Below are 23,115 nucleotides of genomic sequence, written 5' to 3'. Positions count from 1 at the left end.
TGGAGATTCATTCACAAACGAATCGCTCCCTCCGTCAGTATGAGCAGTGAAGGCAGGAGAGGAGCTGTGTTTCAGGAGATGATTAGATTAAATTTAACAGGGAGGGTGGATAGTACATTTCTGTACACACAAACGCAGCTTTTTGTCAGGAATGCCAGTGCGATCACTGATCTATCAATGTAAAAAAGTGATGTAAAATTAAAATTTTTCGTAATAAAAAAAAAAAAAATGCATACTGACATTCAGGAAAACTCCCGATCATAGATATATGCATATATGTGTATATCTCTGGCTTTGGATGGCCACAGTCTTCCACTGCAGCTTGGTCCCACATTCATTTCAAAGGAGGGCTACCCTGTTCCAAAATGGTGGCTCTATTGACGCATTCTTTCCTATAGACAACAACAGGGTAGGCGACATCTAATGTATATATCTGAGGTGCCTGACGAAATCCAGTACCCCACCGCCACATTGTCAATGTGTAATTGATAATATTGTCAATGTTAATAAAAAGAGAAAGATCAAGGTCTCATAATGCACATCTCATAATCCCTATATTCAAAAGCACAGCCTAAATAAACAGAAAAATTCAAAACATGAATCACAAAATATGGAAAACTGCTTATTTACGCATGTTTTACAGTGTGGGAAGGAAACATTGAAATGGATGACATACACTGAAGCAGCTCAAAAGATCTTCTTTTAAGGTGGAGTTTTGCTCTCTCTTCAGAAAGACGCCGACAGTGTGAAGTACACTCAGGGACGCGTTGGGTCGTAGAGTAGCCCAAAAAGAGGCATTGTCCTGCAGGCTGGACAGAAGGATGGCCTGACCCAAACCCTGACGCACTTCCAGCTCTCCTTCCTCCAATCCAGCCGAAAGCCCGACCACAAAATCCAAAACTCGAAGCACGTAACTTACCGTCGCCAACCATCCCGTGCGTTCATCGACTACCCCCTCACATAAAGTAAGCTTATGAATGGCGTCTTGCAGGATAGGCAAGGGGTTCACGCAGAGTTGAGAAGTGTCAAAGTCATACGGCGCAGGCAGCATGTCAAACATCCTCTGGAGGACACATTTGGCGCCGATTTTATCCTCAGAGTTCAAACAGTCGTCTGTGAGTGAAGGCTGCTTTTGAAGTAGTGTGAGGTAAAGCGTGGCGTTTTTACAAATATAGTCCTTCAGACCTGCTTTGCTACAAAGCTCAAGGGCGGTGGAGTTTGTGAAATATTCCAGCTTCCACTTTGAATAGTCGCAGTTTTGTTTTGGCGGCTTGTGATTGATTGTGACTTTGGAGCAATACTCCGCAGCCCAGCTGCCATCTTGGGGTATTTGAGACGACTCGTTTCCGCATAAAGACGCGATGAGGGCTGTGTTATTTGGGAGAAAGCATTTTCTAAAGTCCTGGGCGGTTAGTGTTTTGCTGTTTAGCAATGCTAGGCAATCTTCAGTGTCGTCTTTAGGAGATTTAGCAGAAGCTTCATTGGAGAGCTGAAGACAGAGGTCGTCAATACTTGACTGGTTGAGGTACTGGTAATACCTTGTAGCTTCTACCTGAGGAAATTTCACAGCAAAGCCATTAGTAATACAGAACACTTTAAAGCAGAAGTCACCAATCTTTGCCCTGGAGGGCCAGTGTCCCTACAGGGTTTAGCTCCAACTTGCTTCAACACACCTGCCTGGATGTTTCAAGTATACCTTTAAGACCTTGATTATCTTGTTCAGGTGTGTTTGATTAGGGTTGGAGCTAAAATCTGCAGGACACCGGCCCTCCAGGAACAAGTTTGGTGACCACTGCTTTAAAGGGATAGTTCACGCAGAAAATTCTGTCTTCATTTGGGCTGCTCTAGTTCCAAACCTGAGTTACTTTCACTAAATAATTAACTCTTTTTTTTGCTGCTGTTTCAAACTACTTATTTTAAACGTGCTGAAACAACACAGTTCTTGAGATTTGGTAACATCTTGTAGCTTCTACCTAAAGAAATTTCACAGTAAAGCCATTAGTGATGCATAAAAGTTTTAAAGGGATAGTTCACGCAGAAAATTGTCATCATTTAGGCTGCTCTTGTTCCAAACTTGAGTTTCTTTCTTCTGTTGAACACGATTACACTAAATAATTACAAATATTCTTGCTGCTAGTTCAAACTACTGAATGAGCTGAAACAACAAAATTCTTAAGATTTGGTTATACCTTGTAGATTCTAACAGAGGAAATTTCCCAGCAAAGCCATTAGTAATCCAGAACATCCATAGTTGATGCATAAACTTCTGTCATCATTTACTCTTCTTCCAAACCTGAGTTTCTTCTGTTCAACATTATTACACTCAAAGAATAATTTTTGCTGCTTGTTCAAACTACTTATTTAAAATAAGCTAAAACAACACAATTCTTGAGATTTTTGAGGACAACTTAATTTGTGATGGGTCAACATAAATGAATCATGTGAACCAGCCTGATCTCACGAGGAAACTTAACTATTTTAAGATTTGTCAGTTCAGTCGTATGACAATATTTTCAAAATGATTTTTAAAAGGGGGCGTGGCATCAAACCTCACTTCTAAACCGTCATTGGGAGATGAGCAAATCGTACTAAATTGTATGAATGAATTGTACAAACTCAAACTAATTAGCTACAAAAAAGGTTACGAACTGCCGTGACATAGCGTTGGTGTAATCCTGCATTTTATGCAGATATTCTCCTCTGTGAAAAAATGCTGGGTTCCACACAATTGATTAAAACGTATTTATTTTAACATAAAACAATTAAGTTGTCACAAAAACAAAAATCCATTAAGAATTGTGTTGTTTCAGGTCATTTTAAATAAGTGGTTTGAACAAACACTCCCTAAACTGGGAGAAAATTGATCCTATTGTACACTGTAAAAAGTGATTAGTTACTTAAAGTGAGTAAACCAATTGCCTTAAAAGCTACAAGTTGACTTTACAAAAATAATGTAAGTAAACCCGTTGTAACTTGGAACTGTTAAGTTGGCTTAATTTGTCAAATTATGCTAATTGTATTCACTTTTTTAAAAAAAATTAAAGTACACTAATCACTTTTTCCACTGTATCCAGCAAAATGACATACAGTAAAATAAATCTGCTCTTCCAGACTCCAGTGTGTCTTTTAAATTCAATACCGGATGTAGTTGTAGATTTTATAGACTTAATGAACCACCAAATATGTAATATTGTAAAAATTACAGCAATTATTTGACAACAGACGTGCTAAAAAGTCTGATACTGTAAAAAGGATTAGTTGGTTTTTAAAAAAGTGAGTAGAATTAGCATAATTATAAAAATTAAGTCAACTTAACAGTTCCAAGTTACAACAAGTTTACTTACATTATTTTTGTTAAGCCAACTTGTTGCTTTTAAGGCAATTGGTTTACTTGCTTTAAGTAACTAATCACTTTTTACAGTGTACCTACTGTATCTGGTGTCTTGTTATTTATCGTTGATTCTGTGTGGTATGCTGGATGTATTCTATGTTGTTTTATCTGTTGCTGTCTATTTTTGATAATTTGCTTTTAGGTTTGTACAGCACAATGGTCAACAACTGTTTTATTACGCTTTATAAATAAATAAACTAAACTAACCAGGATTTTTAATGAAGAGATCTCTCAAATTTCATTTAAAAATCTATCAAAATTAGTTAAAAAAAAAACGTAGGGTTCAGATTTACACAAGGGTTTGTAAATGATGACAGAATTTAACAGAATGCTTATGACAGAATATTTATTTTCATTTAAAGATCTATCAAAATGTGTTTTTTTTAAACGTAAGGGTTCAGATTAACACAAGGGTGTGTAAATGACGACAGAATTTTGTATTTATGGCTGATCATTCATGAAAACGAAAACTAAAAGTAGCTGGATGTACCTGTTGTGCGTGCTGCAGCCAGAATGTAGAGTTGGCACACACTGTTTTGTTGAACTCGTGAGCGAAGAATTCACTGCAAACGTGAACCCAAAGGAAATCTTCCTCTGCTGCTGAAAGGTACCACGCAGCATCTGAGCAGGTTGCATGCAGGTCAACGCCTAAATGGTTGACTTGAGGGTCCTGTGAGCCATTCTCGTCATCAAAAAGATTACAGTAGAGGAAGACGGTAAAATTCGAGACCCCGGTGAGACCAGGGATAGAGGCGTTACAGGCAGCTTCCAGAATCTCAGCAGAGATCAAGGGGTTTCCATCAGTCTGCTCCTGAATGTTCATGTGGGACTGGCGAAGTTTAGTTCTAGATGATGGTTGAGGTTTTAAAGTCCTTGTTTCCTCTTCTGAAGATGGACAAGTCATGAAAGACGGCCTGCTGGGTAAACCATCTGACCTGAAACCCATCGCTTGAGCGTTCCAAGTCAAGTTATGTCTAATTCCCCTGTACAAAGAGGACAGCATATTTGTTTAATTCATGATAATCTTTATTATTATTATACACTTGGAAATGCATTAGAATGACACTTACCATAATATTAACTGCCTGAGGTCGCCTTCACAAAGAAACAAAAGTGAATGGAAAAGGTTCTGGGTGAATAGTTGACTGGTACAAATCACAGATGATGAAGGCTTAGTGCTGATGATTAATTGAGGAAAATGGAGAGCCGGCACACTGTATTATACAATTGGCCTTGATGTAACAGCATAGCTGAGCACATAATGCCGCAGGTGTACGGTTACAGACATAAAAGAAAGAGGAGATTATCCAGGCTATAGGATTAACAAAGATCCGGTTAATGACTAGCAATGCCATTGTGATTTCAGACAGAGTTGTGCAGAGTTCAGAATGGAGCTGAGAGTGTATTTCAAAATAAAATTTAATTAGAGATGAATTAAATCAGTATATGTGAAGTTTATTTATAAGCTAATTTCGAGAGGACCACTTGCTTATAATTGCTTGCGGCTGTCCCGCATTATCCAATTTATGATTCACCAATCAGATGATTCCTAAGCCACTATAAATACCCTTAGTTCCATATGACAGCCCTCCCCCCTTACTCCTCCTCCTTTTCTAGATGGGTGGCACGGTGGCGCAGTGGTTAGCACTGTTGCCTCACAGCAAGAACATCACTGGTTCTAGTCCGTACCAAGCCAGCCGACGTTTTTGTGTGGAGTTTACACGTTCTCCCCGTGCTCACGTGGGTTTCCCCCAGCGTCCCCGGTTTCCTCCCACTGTCCAAAAACATGCAACTTAAGTTACCTGACTAATCCAAATCAGCACCATCGACATGCTCCTAGTAAGTAGTTATCTCTTTAGAGCAATCACTATCTGTTAAATAGCTACTACAGCAGGGGAGTTCTCGAGATCTACCTGAGCTCAAACTCCCCTCTTGCCCTACAAACGGGTGGGAACCCTGGGCTCGAGGATCTTATGAGCTCAGGGTTCTCTCCCGGGACAGCATGCCAAACAAGCTTTATAATCAATCATCAGCTAAGTGTGAACTCTTGAAATTATTTTATGTTAGCTGATAAGAGTCAACATCTGATTCTATTCTGTCAATTAAAAGAGGTCAGGAAAACACAACTAATCTGTTTACAATTTTTTTTTTTTTGTGAGTGAATGTACCTAAGGGCTGGGACACACCAAGCTGATGCCAAACAGCTAGCACCAACGAAACCAAACCGTGTTGTTGCCTCGCGTTGGATTGCGTTTGGACCAAAAAGCTGCCTGTCAACACACCAAAGGGATGAAAGCTAACAGAAATGTGTCTTGCTCAGCGCCTGCACAAGAGTACTAGCCGTACACAAGAGTACTAGCTGTACTTCTTAAGGAATCTAAGGAAACTTGGTCTATCATCTAAGATCCTCAGCAACTTTTACAGCTGTGTGGTTGAGAGTATCCTGACCAGCTGTATTACTGTATGGTATGGCTACTGTAAAGGACCGCAAACGTCTGCAGAGAGTGGTGAGGACTGCAAAGAAGATCATCAGGTCAACACTGCCTTCTCTGCAGACTATCTACCATCGCAGAGTCCACTAGAGAACTGCCTCCATCCTGAAAGACCCCACGCACGGTACCTCCTACCCTCAGGACGGAGGTATAGGAGTGTGAGATGCAGGACTGCCAGATTCAAGAACTCTTTTTTTCCCATCAGCTATTAGACTTTTAAACGCATAACCAGTGGACATAAACAATTCAATTTCTGCTCAGTAGCACTCTACATTCTCCATCCAAGTTTGCCATTATACTGTTATTTGCACATAAGCCAATTGCACTAGGCACTTTTTGCATAATAAACACAATTCAAGAACCATTATATGTTGTTTACATCTGTTTTCATTACTCCACAATCAGTATTATATATTGTTTACTTTCGTAGATATTCATATATTTATATTTCATAATTATACTTCAGTCACTTCTGTGTATATATGTGTATTTGTGTGTATGTCGTGTAAAATGTGTATGTTGTGTGTATGACTTCACTGTGGACGGCAAAGTAAGAACTTCATTGTACAGGGAAACATGTTTCCTCACTGTGCACATGACAATAACCAATTGAATTGAATTGAATTGAATTGAATTGAATTGAATTGAATTGAAGAGGACTACTCTGCCGGGAACAGAAGTCTATTTTCTTTAGTTCCACAAAAAGAAACCAAACTTTCAACACTGACAGACAAAACATAAACAAAGATTTAGTACCATTATCCTAGTAATTGTCCCTCACCATAGAGGGATTCACTCATGCAAACATGTCTGATAATCTAATATTTCATATTGTTTGCAAATATTTGAGAAATGTAGCAAAACTACAATCGGCATGTTTGTGTTTCTTCTTGGCTTGAATTGTTTACTTGCTTCGTCACTTTACTCGTGCTCTGATTCATTGCTAAATAACCCGTCAGAATGCCCTTTTTAGCCGACGGTTCAACGCCGATTCAACATGCTGAATCGGGCCACTAAGATCTGACGTTAACCTGATGTGTGGAACACACCAAACCAACTACCGACGAACCAATGAAGCCCAATAACCGACCATCGGCTTGGTGTGTCCTGGCCCTTACAGACAAAAAAGAGACAGAGAGATGAAAGTGTAGCCAGAGAGAGATGCATGAAGAGAAAGATGTTTGAATGGAAGAACACTCCTAAAACTAAAAGATTATTTATTGCTATCAGTGTTTTAATGAAGAACCCTACAAATGTGAATTTCTATTCCACAAACTTGTTTCTAGTGAAAATGATATTTTAGATATTTTTTATAATTATTTTTTAGGGGTTTTTACCTTTATTGTTAGGACAGTGGAGATATAGAGACAGGAAAGTTTGGGGAGCAGAGATAGGGGAAGGATCAGCAAAGGACCTCAAGACGGGAATCGAACTCGTGTCGCTGCAAGCACCTTGGTGCCATGTGTCGAAGCACTAACCACTAGGCTATTGGCGCCGACTTAGATAGTTCTTTTAAGAGAAATGGATTTTGAGGAACCAAAATGGTATTGTAACCTTCATTTTACAACCCAGGCTCATTCTGAAAATGTACCCCTATATACATTTCTGGAGAGCACCAAGAAAGTCTCAGGAGATAAATTTTTTTTGTAGTTTTTGTTTTCGTGAATCCACCAGAGGTTGCTGTGTACGCTTTTTGAGATCTCAAATTTCTCTCGCAAGTGCCTTTTGCGCCAACCCAAAAGAGGCCGCTGTCGACTGACTGACTGACCGATCGACAGACCCACCCTCCTCCTTCCTTAAACCCAACCAAAAGTGTTTTCAAAAGTACAGATTGACCCGCGTACCCACTTCCCTAAATCCAACCGACGGTTTAAAAAGCAATCTAAAAAAAGAAAAGCCCTTACCTGATTTTTACTACATTTTCAGATTTTATCACATTCTCACCCAGTTATTTACTTGTTTATTTTATTTTTTGGCTTCTGTTTTTATCTTTCTAGAAGCGTTCATCACCAGACTCAAACCTTGCATCGTGGTCAACTCCTCTCTGCGTCCCAATTCTGCCAACATACATGGCGAGCTACTGGACCAACTGACAACAACAGGAAAGCCATCCATACGGAGGTAAGTGGTTGGCTGGTAAAGGCTGATTTATACTTCTGCGTCAAACGCCGGTGTATGCTACGGCGTTGACGCATAGCCCTTCGCTGTGGCCGTCGGCATCGCTGACGTGCACCTCTCAAAAAATTTAACTACACGTCGCAACGAAGCGTAGCGCAAGCTCTGTGATTGGTCGGCTTGGTATCGCTGACGAATCTGGGGGGGATCAAGAGCCGCGCCAATGGTGCGAGCCTGATGGAGCGATTGTTTACAAGTGTGGAGTTCCGTGAAGAAGCTCTGGATGGAAAGTTTTGTTTTGTGTCTACCTCATAGTTAAAATTGTTGCACGTCCGCCGTTTCCTGCCTCAAAATGAACGAGTTTGAGCCACTTGTACAGTAGCGAAGAAACTCGACACAGAGGAACATTTACACCTCACTGCCAACTAGCGTTTCGGAAGTGTTAATGCAGACCAATAGAGACAGCGCGCAGAAGTATAAATGCACAGCTACGGGCGTTGCATGCGCCGCGGGTTACGCCGGTCACTTGACGCAGAAGTATAAACCAGGTTTAAGAGTGAGGAGGAATGGCGTCATACTGCCCGTAGCGTTCGTTTTAAAGATGAAATACAGCCATACAATACGTACATCTGCCTACATAATTCACAATCTCCAGAAATGTATATTGGGCTACGTTTTCAGAATGAACCTATGTTGAAACCATTTTAAGATAGAACACACAATTATCTAGTATGCATCAAATGGGCTGAATTTGTAGCATTTGCAATTTAAATTTAAATTAAGTGGGAGACAATTTTATTAAATTTTAATCTTGCAAAGTCATGATTTCAGAATAATAGATGATGAATCTCTTTAGACAACTTGTTACAATATTACAACTAAACTATGCATGTGCTAGAATGCATTCGTTATCATATTAAAAGTGTGCATACTTGCCTACAGAACATCTTCCATGTCGACTGTATTGAGGTTCTCCAACCATGCTGCTCACATCCTCCAGCAGTGCCTTGGTCATATGTGACACTTTCCTCCTCAGATTACCATAGACGCTGCGGCCCACATTGTGCAGAAATCCCCGTCTGAGGTTATCCAAGCCCTTCAGGAGGGCAGGATTACGCTCGGCGAACTGTACTGCCCTTTCTCCGGCGTTTGACCTTGACAGAGCCTGAAGCAGCAGCGTCTGCATTGAAGCAAAACTCTCAGACTGATTCAACAAGAGCTGCTCCTCAAGCACTTCAGGTGGAACAAGGAAAGGTTTAAACCGTCCCGTAGAGGCAGCGCCATCTCTCTGATGGCTCTCCACATTCACAGGATGAAGACTGACCACAGGTTTCCAGTTTCTGGTCTCCATGAAGCTTATAAGCTGCTCAAGCCAGCTCAGGTTAAAAGAGCAATCATTCCGTCCTTTCAAGACACATATGAAACCCTGGAGACCTGCGACAGCTTGTCCGTACGTCCCGCTGACCACCGCCTGGAGGACCGTTTCCAGCAAAGCACTGATGGTTTTCCAATTCTGCGAAATAAAAGTTAAAATGGGCTTCTGGGGCTGCTTTTCGGAGAGGGTTAAAAGGCTTTGCACCAAACCTAGAAGTCCATCCCAATGTGGGCTTCCCCTAAGAGACAGGAACAGATCCTGAAGCCTAAAAGTGGGTCGCGGGGGACTTTTCCCATCCCACATCCCAAGCGAGGCTTCCCTTCCGGTCTGGAGGAGAGAATAGAGAAGGTTCTCCCAAAACTGGTCGTCACTAAAACCCTGGCCATCATCTAACTCGGCGCTCATCTCCTGTAAGTACATGGAGATGTTGTACAGAAATCCTGAGAGTCTGTTCCTGTCAATGGATTTGTTTATAGATGGGATGCTTTTTTTCTTCGGCAGGACTCCGAGGGATTTGAGGCCTCCCATGATGCCCTTCACGATGGATTGGATTTGTTGATCTTTCCGTCTTTCTGCTGGCGGCTGTACTCGGTATGGGTTCCATCCTCCACCTTTCCTCCAAATCTCGACAAGCTCTTTTAATATAGCCTCCCTTTGGTCTTCTTTTTTGCTTCCTGTACAGACAAACAAACAAATTGAGTTGTCATAACAGAGAATAGCACATAAACAGCCTGCATGGACCTTTTTTTCAGAATTTCTCAGTAGCGGACATTGTAATAATTGGGTAAACTAAGGCCCCATTTACACTTATACATTTTTGATTTAAAGTTTTGCTACAGCTTCCGTCCACACTACCCCGGAGTATTCGAGCCCCGAAAACGGAACGTTTTGGAAACGCTAAAGAGGCCAATTTGGTTTTTAAATGCTGCTTAAATATGTCTGTGTGGATGAGGAAAAATGGAGACGTCTGAAAACTGAGGTGAAGCTGATTGAGCCTTTTTCCTCAATAAAATGTTCACAAAGTTCAGTCTTGAATTCTTTTCTTGTAAGTTCAGACTTCGCAAGTTTGGTATGGAAAACAAACTCCAGAGGATTCGTCGGGTAAATCTTCAAAGGGAACTGTGTACTTTATAACCTCATACACATAAACCCTGACTACATTGTTTTAAAATTTTACACAAAATAAAATGATAACATGATGTAAGGAACTGCCTGTTTTCATTTTGATATTAACAATTTAACAGACACCAAAAATGTTTAGGCATTGTGTAGCTACATATTTAAATGACCGTCATCTTCATTGTATATTTATAACATAACGAAGCCTATAACATTACTGCCTCCTTTAAGTTTCATTGAAAAACATGAAACATACCCTCTCTTTTGCTGAATATCAGTTTTAATAATCAATAATGGTCATTATTAAAGTATAACGCACAATTCGTTTATACAATGTAGGCAAGCAATCAGTCAAATAAGCAGAATCAGTGTACGTGGTTGCATAATATATTAACTTATTTCTGTGCTCAGCCGAAACGCATCACCTGAGAACAATTAATAGATTCACAAGAGCGAAGAGTTGTCAGATAGAGACAAAATTAATTAAATATCACGTTTAACAACTATGGTGAGATGAGATTCAGTTGTTGATCCTTGATGAACTGTCTGACGTGTGCTGCTCTCACCTGGGAAGGTGTGCTCAAAGCACCCGCTGACTGCCTGGAGCTCATACGTCCGCATTGGCTGCAGCACATGCCAAAGAGTGTGTGTGTGGTCACGTGATGTGCGTTTTCAGTGTTGTAGTGTGGACGGAGATCTTTTCAAAAACACTAGTTGAAACGCCAGTTTGGATGTGGATCGTTTTCGTTCTAAAAAGCCATTTTAAAACTAAAGCGTAGTGTAAACGGGCCCTTGGAGAGCAGTAAATGGGAGAGTACAAGACTGATAACGGCAGCTGGAAGAGAGAACAGTGTTGAATTTACTGTCCTGCCTCCATAGACACTGCATTTAAAAACACCAAGCGGTAATTTGTACTTTGTAATTTGATGCAAAGATGATATAATACAGACAGAAATACATATGATTGTTCATATGTTTTAATTAAAAAATCTAAGTATTAGAAAAATTTCGAGGATTAAAGATGTTGATGATCGTTAAATGCATCATAAGCAGTGGTGTAAATTAACTAATTACAAATACTCAAACTACTGTAATTTAATAAGTAGTTTTAAAAATGTGTGCTTTTACTCCCTTGAGTACATATTCAGTGCTGTATCGGTACTTTTACTCCACTGCTTTCCTTCAACCTGCAGTCACTACTTAATTACTTATTTTTTTCAGTCCTGTGATTCCTTTACAATCAAATCGCACATAGAAGGTAAATCGCATCATAATAATCTACTGTGCCTCAAGACATGGGCGATTCATAATTGCAACAAACCTTTTGGAAGCATTAAAAGTGTCTAAGAAGATGTCCAAAATCTTACACGCTTTGACCCAGAGACTGTTAAGATGCACGTCACTGATGAGAAGATGACTATATTTGCTGTATGATGACCAAAAAGGCCTTAAACAGCCAGCAGGCACAAGACATCAACACACGTAACATTAGATTGATGACCCCAACGTCGTAGGAACGTTGCAATTTGCTTGGAAATGAAATCAGGTTGACATCAGAACTCAACATCAGGCCGACATCAATGTCCAACCTAAACTCAACCAAATATCAACGTCTAATGATGTTACAGTTTGATGTTGTGTGGACGTTACCGCTATGACGTCTATCAGATGTTGAATTTTGGTTGCCATACCTATTGAATAATTGTCAGTTTTTGACATTAGCATCATTTAAGATGTTTTCTCGACGTTGGATTTTGGTAATTTTTTAACACAACCTAAAATCAATCAAATATTAACGTCATTTGACATTGTTATCAGTGATCAAAATAGCATTGTCCTTAGACACTGGCTAGACATTGGATTTTGACATTGAAACCTAATCTTAACTTCTTATGATATTGTGTGCCTGCTGGGCAATAACTAAATGCACTACAGAATGTTACGTTTACACACATCCACAAATTACATGTAAATGCATCAGCTTTTAACAGCGTAATATTCACTACTCATACTTTAACTAATATTTACAACAGATACTTTTGTATTTGCACTACATATTTAAGCCATTTACAACACTGATCATAACAGTCTTGTGAAAAAAATCCATTGTCTTACCTCCAGCAGTGGCCGATGCTTGATCCAGTAAAAGCAAAATCACAACAATTCCCAGCTTGCCCATCCTAACTTCCATCGCCTCAAGGTAGCAGGGATAAAATCATTTTGTCGTGCCGGTAAGAGTGCATTTGCGTTCCTTTAGGAGCTGACGGAGACATTCAGAGAGTAAAGTGTCAGGCTGTGGAGCGCGCATGAAATCTTAATGACTATCCACTGTCACTTGGCTAAACTTTCACAAAGAAAAAGTTTGAAAGAGCTTAAAGGGAGAGTTCTGCCATCAAATCTGATCAATTCCTCTGTCATTTCCTCATATTTTTGAGCATTTGAAACTACAAACATTAAATTGTTGACTACAAAATTATCATTGTGCTGAAAACTAAAGAATAATATGTAAGTTTGTTTCTAAAAGTAGTTAAAGAGATACTGCAGTTCACCACAACATGAAAATTCTAGCATCATTTATTGACCCTGGACTTTGGTTGTTAATGGTTGGAAACCTGTAACCGCTGACTTCCATAGTATTTGTTTGTCCTACTATAGGTGTCAGTGGTTTACAGGTTTCCAACATTCTTCAAAATATCTTCTTTTTTGTTCAACCCAAAAAAGAAACTTATTAAACTTTGGAATCATATAGTGAGTGCATTTTCATTGTTTCCCTTTAACATTGTATTGACACTGTATAAATGAATGACCTTTGGTAGTTAACCATAAATTTAGACAATTATTTAATGGTATTTTTAAATGGCATTTTCTTTATTTATCATTTTTTTCTGTATTTTACATTTATTTTTAACAATGAAATTCTTCGGGTGTTTTTTTAACCATAATTTGAAGGTTGTTTTTTACAGTGTACAACAGGAATGTCCGAACTCAGAGGGCCGGTGTCTTGCAAAGTTTAGTTTCAACCCAAATCAGACACACTTGTGCTAGCTGATCAAGCTCTTATAGACTTTCTAGAAACATCCGTGCAGGTGTGTTGAGGCAAATTGGAGCTAAAATCTGCAGGACACGGCCCTCCAGGACCAAGTTTGGACACCCCTGGTGCACAAGGTAACTACGGTTCAGGGTGTAGGTTTAGGGATAATAACTTATTCCCCAGTTTGCATAATCACTACATGTACATGACAATATAATGACTACATTCATTCATTCATTTTCCTTCGGATTAGTCTCCATTTCAGAGGTCACCACAGCAGAATGAACCATCAACTATTCCGGTATATGTTTTACGCAGTGGATGCCCTTTCAGCCACAACTCAGTACTGGGAAACCATACACACTCATATTCACAAAAACACTAATATGCTACGGCCAATTTAGTTCATCCAATTCACCTATACTGCATGTCTTTGGACTGTGGGGGAAACAGGAGCACCTGGAGAAAACCCATGCCAACACAGGGAAAACATGCAAACTTTACACAGAAATGGCAGCTGGCCAAGTTAGGACTTGAACCTTATAGCTGTGAGGCAACAGTAACCACTGAGCCACTGTGTCATCGTTATTGAAGACTAAAGCAGATATTTTGAAGAATGTTGGAAACCTGTAGGAAACCTTCACATCTTTAATATGTGTTTTTGCTAAAATACTGTAGATGTCAGTGGTTACATGATTCTAACATTCTTCAAAATATCTTCTTTTGTGGTCAACTGAATAAAGAATGTTTTAGAACTACATAGAGAGTCATTTTTATTGTTGGGTGCATTTTTCTTTAACACTATTAACTCTGTATACGTTAATGAACTATAGTTTACCATCAATTTAAACATTTATCTTAAGGTATTAATCAGGGGTCACAACAGCGGAATGAACCACCAACTTATCCAGCATATGTTTTACACAGCGGATGCTCTTCCAGCTGCAACCCATACACCTATACAGTCTCATTCACACTCATACACTACGGACAATTTAGCTTATCCAATTCACCTACAGCTGTCTTTGGATTTGTGGGGGAAACCGGAGCACCCGGAGGAAAACCACATGAACACGGGACGAACATGCAAACTCCACACAGAAATGCCAACAACCCCAGCTGAGGCTCGAACCAGTGACCTTCTTGCTGTGAGGTGACAGCGCTTCCCACTGCGCCACCGGCCCGCCCTAATTATTCATTCATTTTCTTTTCGGCTTAGTCCCTTTATTACTCTGGGGTCGCCGCAGTGGAATGAACCACCAACTTATCCAGCAAATGTTTTAAGCAGCGAATTCCCTTCCAACTGCAACCCATCACTGGCAAACATCCATTCACACTCATTCATATACATACACTATAGAAAATTTAGCTTACCCAATTTACCTATACAGCATGTCTTTAGACTTGTGGAGGAAACGGGAACAACCGGAGAAAACCCACGCCAATACGGCCTAATTATTCATTTATTTGTTATTATTATGTTTTAATCTTCTTTTTTACTCTATATTACCTGACAAAAGTCTTGTCCTCTATCCAAGTTTTAGGAACAAATAATAATAACTTGACTTCTAGTTGATCATTTGGTATCAGAAGTGGCTTATATGAAAGGCAAAGACTTCTAGATTATTAAAATATGATCATGCCTTGATTCTTAATTATTTAATTAGGACAGTAAGGTCTGACTTTGTTTAAACAACAGTCTTGTCACTTAACAGGAATAATGTGCAATATAGAATATAAAGTCATGCTGCAGTGGAAAAAGAATTAATATTGTGTATGACTCTTATGAGCTTGGAGGACTGCATCTATAAATCTCTGCAATGACTCAAATAACTTATTAATAAATTCATCTGGAATAGCAAAGAAAGGGCTCTTGCAGGACTCTCAGAGTTCATCAAGATTCTTTGGATTCATCTTTAATGCCTCCTCCTCCATCTTACCCCAGACATGCTCAATAATGTTCATTCTGGTGACTGGGCAGGCCAATCCTGGAGCACTTTGACCTTCTCTGCTTTCAGGAACTTTGATGTGGAGGCTGAAGTATGAGAAGGAGCGCTATCCTGCTGAAGAATTTGCCCTCTCCTGTGGGTTGTAATGTAATGGGCAGCACAAATGTCTTGATACCTCAGGCTGTTGATGTTGCCATCCACTCTGCAGATCTCTCGCACGCCCCCATACTGAATGTAACCCCAAACCATGATTTTGCCTTCACCAAACTTGATTGATTTCTGTGAGACTCTTAGGTCCATGTGGGTCCAGTAGGTCTTCTGCAGTATTTGTGATGATTGTGATGCAGTTCAACAGATGATTCATCTGAAAAATCTACTTTCTGTCACTTTTCCAAATGAGAAACTAGAAGTCAAGTTATTATTTGTTGCTCTTACAACTGGGATCAACGACAAGACATTTGTCAGGTACTACTTATGGATATTATTCAATTCTACATGTCTGAATTTACGTTAAGATTTCTTGCAATATTCAACTACTCAATAAAAAAAATCACAAATTCATTAAGGGTGAGTAAAGGATGACAGAGTTTTCATTTTTGGGTTAACTATCACTTCAAAATAAAACACATTTATTTTAAACAAATATAAAACAAGCAAATAAATAAATATTCATTTCTTCTTTATCAGTTTTGCCCTGATACAATGCACATAAATAATCCAAATTAGACTTAAAATACACTTACCTGCATTTTGTCTTCAACATACATCAAAATACATTCATTAAAATGATGTTATGCACTTACCTACAATCCGCTGTGCGCATATAATCCCGTTTGCATTTGTGAAAAACAGATTGGATGTGTCTAGGATTGCGAATTATTTCTCGCTCTCTCTCTCTCTACATCCTTCTCTGTCAGCATTTGTCACTTTTTCTTGCGCTCCCCCTCCCCGCTCTTTGAGATTCAATTGGACCCTGAAAAGCCAAAGCTTCATGTTTCAGCGGCACGGTCCCGTCATGTGCCAGCTGACTGTGTGCTGGAGAGAGAGAGAGACAGAGATGTTATTTGAGAAAAGAGAAAGGCCAAGGAACTTTAAGAAGGTGTACTCGTGTATCACAAGGCAATTTCATAGTAATTAAGATTAAAGGAGTCGCACAGGAAGGTCATCGATTCGACTGGGGCTAAAACAGGCCACTGTAGATATACTATAGATAATGCGCATGATTTCCCAAATGATGTTTAGCAGAGCAGGGAGTTTTTCACAGTATTCATTCATTCATTTTCTTTTCAGCCTAGTCCCTTAATTAATCTGAGGTCGCCACAGCGGAATGAACCGCCAGCATGTTTTTTTTACACAGCGAATGCCCTTACTGCTGCAACCCATCACTGAAAAACACCCATACACACTCTTTCACACACATTCACTACAGACAATTTAGCCTATACCCAATTTACCTATACCACATGTCTTTGGACTTGTGGAGGAAACCGGAACACCAAGACGGGGAGAACGTGCAAACTCCACACAGGTACGCCAATTAGAAAGTCTTATTTGTTCTATAATAATTTTAATAAATTGCTTGGTGTGTTATAAACAACTTGTTTAATAACAATTCAGGATTTTTTTTTGATGGGAATGCCTAATTTTTATGGTGCTAATTTGTGTGCATATTATGATTTTTAGTTTATAACGTGTTTATTTTAATTTGGAATGATGTTTCATTTCGTTTGGTTTTCTTTTAAAGATAAGACATCCCATTTTGAAGTCAAAACTGATGTTTTTTCTATACTGTTTGGTGTGTAACAAACAATTCATTTAATAATAATTCAATTTTTGTAGATGAGAACGATCATAAACAAATCTATAACCCAATCTTTATGGTGATAATGAGAATTAATGCGTTTATTATAATTTTGTGTTTTTATTATGTTTTAGTTATGATTTTGAATGAACTTTCTATTTAATATATTGTTTGGTGTGTAAATTAATTTAATAAAAATTCTATATCTTTCAATAGGAATGCCCAATCTTCAAGGTGATAATGACAATTAGCGTGTTTATTATGATTCTGTGTTTATATTATGTGTTTATTATGATTTTCAATGACACTTCATTTTGTTTGGATTTTTTTTAAAGATGAGACATATCATTTTGATGTCAATGATTATTATTATTTTTAATATATTGTTTGGTGCGTAATAAACAAGTAGTTTAATAATAGTTTTATGTCTTTTGATGGGAACGAAACCAAAAAATCTATAGTCCAATCTTTATGGTGATGATCAGAATTAGTCTGTTTATTATGATTTGAATGACGTTTCGTTTTGTTTGGATTTGTTTTAAAGATAAGACATCCTGTTTTGATGTCAAATTTGATTTATATATATATATATATATATATATATATATATATATATATATATATATATATATATATATATATATATATATATAATTTTATAAATATATAAATATTGATTTATAAATATATATACATATTGTTTGTAGTGTAATGAACAATTAGTTTAATGACAATTCAATATCTTTAGATGAGAATGATCCCCCATCTATAACCCAATCCGTATAGTGATAATCAGAATTAGTGTGTTCACAATGTTTTTGTTTATATTATGTGTTTATCATGATTTTGAATGACGTTTCATACTGTTTGGTTTTCTTCTGAAGGTGAGACATTCCCATTTTGATTTCAAAAGTGATTTTTTTTTTTTTTTTATTGATTGGTGTGTAATAAACAATTAGTTTATTAACAATTCTTTAGATGGGAACCCCAAAAAATATGGTGACAATGATTATCAGTGTGTTTATAAGGATTTTAATTGAAGTTTAATTGTGTTTGGTTTTCTCTTATGATTATATTTTTTAAAAAACAATCAAAGATAAGACATCCTGTTTTCTCTTAAAAGCATACAAAAAAGCATTATTAAAGAGTTTTCTTTTATGTTTCAAACAGTGAAACTAAAATGTCAAAACATACAGTTGAAGTCAAAATTATTTGCCGTCTGATTTTTTTCTTTTCTTTTTCAAATATTTTCTAAATGATGCAAAGAATTTTTCCACAGTATTTTCCCATAATATTTTTTTCTTCTAGAGAAAGTCTTATTTGCTTCATTTTGGCTAGAATAAAATTAAATAAAATATCTATTTTTATTTTTTAAACCATTTTAACGTCAATATTATTGGCCCTCTTTAGCAATACTTTTTGTATTGCTGAAAAAAGATTAATAAATTCAAAAGCCTAACTGGAAAAGTACAATATTCTCTTAAGGTACATATATACCGTGTGTGTGTGTGTGTGTGTGTGTGTGTGTGTGTGTGTGTGTATATATATATATATATATATATATATATATATATATATATATATATATATATATATATATATATATATATATTATAACAGTGCAAAATTAAATCTCTATCCAGCCATTTTCTTCTTCAAAATCTCCCAAGTTAATTTTCACCTGTGCCAAACTGCTCCCCTTGTCCTGCTGGGTGTTGTTTTACTTCAGTGTCAGCCAGCGGCTCGCCTACAGCTGTCATAAAACTAAAAGTGTCCCTCTGCCACCGCCAGCACACAATCAGGCCCTTCACTGATGCTCAAAATCATCACTCTCTCTTGTCTAAAACCTGAAACCCGAGTGGCTTCAGTGAAAGCACCAGCAGAGCCTCCCCACAAGCCTTTTAATTCTGTGTTGCTGTCGCCTGCAGCGGAACAATAACTTCCTCTTGTATTATTGATGCCCGAGGGAGCGGCGGTCACTGGAGCTCAGTTTGGCCGCAGGAATATTAAATGAGAAACTTTACCCCTCCTGCCTCTGACTAGCTCCACTCAAATCGCAGAAAGGAGATCCGATGTAGAAAAAAATGCATGTAACTTATTAAAGGGGATAGTTCACGCAAAAATTACATTTTGTTATCATTTACTCTCCCTTTACTCAACCGTTCCTGTTTGAGTTTTTTTAATGTTTGCAAAGCGGTAACCATTCACTACCATAGTATTTGTTTTTCCTACTATGTCAATGGTTACTGGTATCTGACTAACTCCACTCAAATCGCACACGCCGGTCAGCTTGTTTGTTTGCTCTGACGTGCATACGACATAACAGTGCTGCTTCAAAATATAGTGAAGAGCCATTTGATCAAAAGAGATCTGATCGATGTAGAAAAAATGCATGTTAAGCTATTAAAGGCATAGTTCATGTAAAACTGTCTTTGAGGTTTTTTTTTATGGTAACCATTCACTGCCATTTGTTTTTCCTACGGTTATCAATGGTTACCAGTTTCTGACTCAAATTGCACTTGCCAGTCAGATTGTTTGTTTGTTTGTTTGTTTGTTTGTTTGTTTGTTTTGATGTGAATACGACTAAACAGTGATGCTTAAAACGTTACCAATTTACAGCAATAGTATTTGTTTTTCCCACTATAGATGTCAATGGTTACCGGTTTCTGACTCAAAATGCACATCCCAGTCAGCTTGTTTGTTTGTTTTGATGTGCATACGACTAAACAGTGATGCTTAAAACGTTAGCAATTTACAGCAATAGTATTTGTTTTTCCCACTATGGATGTCAATGGTTACTGGTTTCTGACTATCTCCACCCAAATCGCACACACCGGTCAGCTTGTTTGTTTGCTCTGACGTGCATACGACATAACAGGGATGCTTCAAAATATAGTGAAGAGCCATTTGATCAAAGGAGATATGATCCATGTAGAAAAAAATGCATGTTAAGCTATTAAAGGCATAGTTCAGGTACAACTGTCTTTGAGTTTTTGTTTTTTTATGGTAACCATTCACTGCCATTTGTTTTTCCTATGGTTATCAATGGTCACCAGTTTCTGACTCAAATTACACATGCCATGTTTGTTTGTTTGTTTGTTTGCTTGTTTGTTTGTTTGTTTTGATGTGAATACGACTAAACAGGGATGCTTAAAACGTTACCAATTTACTGCAATAGTATTTGTTTTTCCCACTATAGATGTCAATGGTTACCGGTTTCTGACTCAAATTGCACATCCCAGTCAGCTTGTTTGTTTGTTTTGATGTGCATACGACTAAACAGTAATTCTTAAAACATTGACAATTTACTGCATTAGTATTTGTTTTTCCGATCAGCTTGTTTGTTTGCTCTGACGTGCATATGACTAAACAGTGATGCTTTAAAGTATAGTGAAGAGCCATTTGATCGAGATCTGATTGATGTAGAAAAAAATGCATGTTAACCATGGATATATAGACTGTAAAAAGATATGGACGTAGTGACGTCACCCATAGCTTTCTGAAGAGCACAAATTAAGTAACAAATGCGCCAATCATTGCCATTTTGTTCGCGAGTCATCGAAGTTTCACTGACAACGGCAAAGAGGCGGAGCATGAGAATAGCTACATACACCTGCTGGCATTCTGCATAGATACACTGTAAAAAATAAATTGTTGAGAAAACAGAAAAAAAATAAGGCAACTTGATGCAGTAAGAACTTTGAGTTGTCCCAACAACTGTTTTTTAGTTTTTCTCAGTAACTATTTTTTGTTCAGCTAACATAATTTTGTTTATTATGCAATGTTGATTATTGTATTTTACTAATGAAGATTTCTCGTCACATCAACTGAAGCAACAGCAACTGCTATTGAGTCAATACATTTTTTTCTGTTTAGTGGATGATTTTTTTCAAATTTGCAAAATAAGTAATTAGTTCTAGTTAGCATATCATCCTGTTTTTAATCATTTTACTTAAAAATGAACACAAACTTACTACTTCATCCATTCATTTTCCTTTGGCTTAGTTTCTTTATTCATCAGGGGTCACCACAGCTGAATGAACTACCAACTTATTCAGCATGTTTTACAGGGTATGCCCTTCCAGCTGCAACCCAGTACTGGCAAACACCCATTCACACTCAGACACCTGTACCTCATGTCTTTGAACTATGGCAGAAACCAGAGTACCCGGAGAAAACCCACGTGAACACAGGGATGCCAACTGACCCAGCCGGGTCTCGAACCAGCAACCTTCTTCTGTGAGGTGACTGTGCTACCAACTGCGCCACTGTGTCTCCAATCTTTCAAGCAACTGATAAACAAACTTAGTTTTCGATCGTCACGTCACGCATGCACAAATTATTTAAATATCAACATTTCTGTTCAACACAAAAATGTTTGTCCAGAAAACTCAGTTAAACATGTAGACATAACATTTTAGCGAATATTATTGACATAACATATATTTTTATGTAATCAATTCGTATTCACAATTCTTAGTATTTATGACAGAAAAATTACAGTGTGCTGAACAAATGGTGATTTAGTTTTTTAGAGTGTAGACTTTTCTTTGGGAGAAATGCTTAATACTTTTACTTCTACTAATTCTACTTTTACTTAAAACTAATACTTCTAATACATTACCTGCGACTCGTTTGTGTTCTGACCATGCTGGTTGTATACTATATCAATAAAGTGTTTAGACTTTTAAAAACACTGTTGTAACACATTGAGCCACTAAGAATTGTTCTTATGACGTTTTTCTACAGGAGGAGAACGCAAATTACTTCCAAACACTTCAGATATAGTCTGTGTTAGTAAATGCAAGGCTAATAATGAAATCCAGGCATAACACTGTATGACAACGCTTCAGATGACTGTTCGAGAGCCTACAGCTGATCAATCTGTCAGATTCTAGAGTGCATTACAGGTCGGAAGATAATTATAAATGATAAATGAACTTAAATAAAACAAATACATTTCTAGAGATGGTATATAAGTATATAATTTCACTCATCTGGGAAATGGAGGCCACATGAACGGTTTGTGAACACAATTAAGTGCACACAGCATGCCATATCATCTGATAACTAAAATATGATGTATATGCAGAGTTCAGCAGCTAATCAGCCGGAATCAGCTGAGGTGAGGAGACAGCAAGCAGCGAGACCAAGCTGTCACTCAAGTGGCCACACCCTTAATTATGCAGACTTAATAAAACTTAATAAAAAACATAACAGATGAGTTATCAAAAAAATTAACCCCCTCACAGTTATCATGAAGGGTAATATTAGCTGTGAGCCAATTCAGCATTGCAGTCAGTAAATATCTAGATTTCCTGGAGCCAGCCCCCAAAGGCCAGTCGATGAATTGCAGTTTAATTCATTCTGTATTGGCTTCCCGAGAGAGCGCGGAAGGTTGCTGCAAGATGTTAACTTATTAAAGGGGTAGTTCACGCAAAGTTTTTCATTTTAAGTCCTCTTTTACTCAGTCGTTCCAAACCTGTTTGAATTTCTTTTAAATGTTATGCTTTTAATGTTAGAAACCGGTAACCATTCAATATACTATAATATATTCTATTATAGTATTTGTTTATTAACTCTCATCAAAAATTCAATCAAAATTCTACTCTACAGTTTAACAAAGTGACGTTTAGTGACATTGTTTTGTAGGGTAAAATAATATAATGTATAAAAAATAATACATGGAGAAATAAGTCTGTAAAATAACAGAACATCTACTGGCAGTTGGTTACAAGGATTTTGTACCGTAATATGCAACACCAGCCCAGACAGTATATCACTTTAAACTAATAAAAGTAGATTAAAAACTTTTCAAGGTTAAAAGCATTGGAAGGACAAT

The 23,115-nt window shown here is 37.8% G+C and overlaps 1 protein-coding gene across 3 annotated transcripts in view; it reads right to left on the bottom strand.

Moving 5' to 3' along the window:
* Positions 1-23,115, bottom strand: part of LOC100004499 (stereocilin) — a 78,590-nt gene that overhangs the window by 50,521 nt on the left and 4,954 nt on the right. For 2 of the 3 annotated variants that reach the window (XM_087260592.1, XM_087260593.1), the window contains exons 2-7: positions 16,276-16,507; positions 12,608-12,752; positions 8,935-10,047; positions 4,462-4,486; positions 3,882-4,374; positions 677-1,552 (exon numbers count right to left, since the gene is read on the bottom strand). In XM_087260592.1, the coding sequence (XP_087116718.1) occupies positions 677-1,552; positions 3,882-4,374; positions 4,462-4,486; positions 8,935-10,047; positions 12,608-12,683 (2,583 nt within the window). In that variant the 5' untranslated portion in view covers positions 12,684-12,752; positions 16,276-16,507. Of the gene's footprint in view, positions 1-676; positions 1,553-3,881; positions 4,375-4,461; positions 4,858-5,316; positions 6,616-8,934; positions 10,048-12,607; positions 12,753-16,275; positions 16,508-23,115 lie in introns of those variants that run through there. The other variant, XM_087260594.1, reaches the window with a different exon arrangement.

Source organism: Danio rerio, chromosome 7 (genome assembly GCF_052040795.2).
Source record: "Danio rerio strain M-AB ecotype USA chromosome 7, GRCz13ab, whole genome shotgun sequence".
NCBI classification, from domain to species: domain Eukaryota; kingdom Metazoa; phylum Chordata; class Actinopteri; order Cypriniformes; family Danionidae; genus Danio; species Danio rerio.
This window is presented reverse-complemented; position numbering and strand designations above follow the sequence as displayed.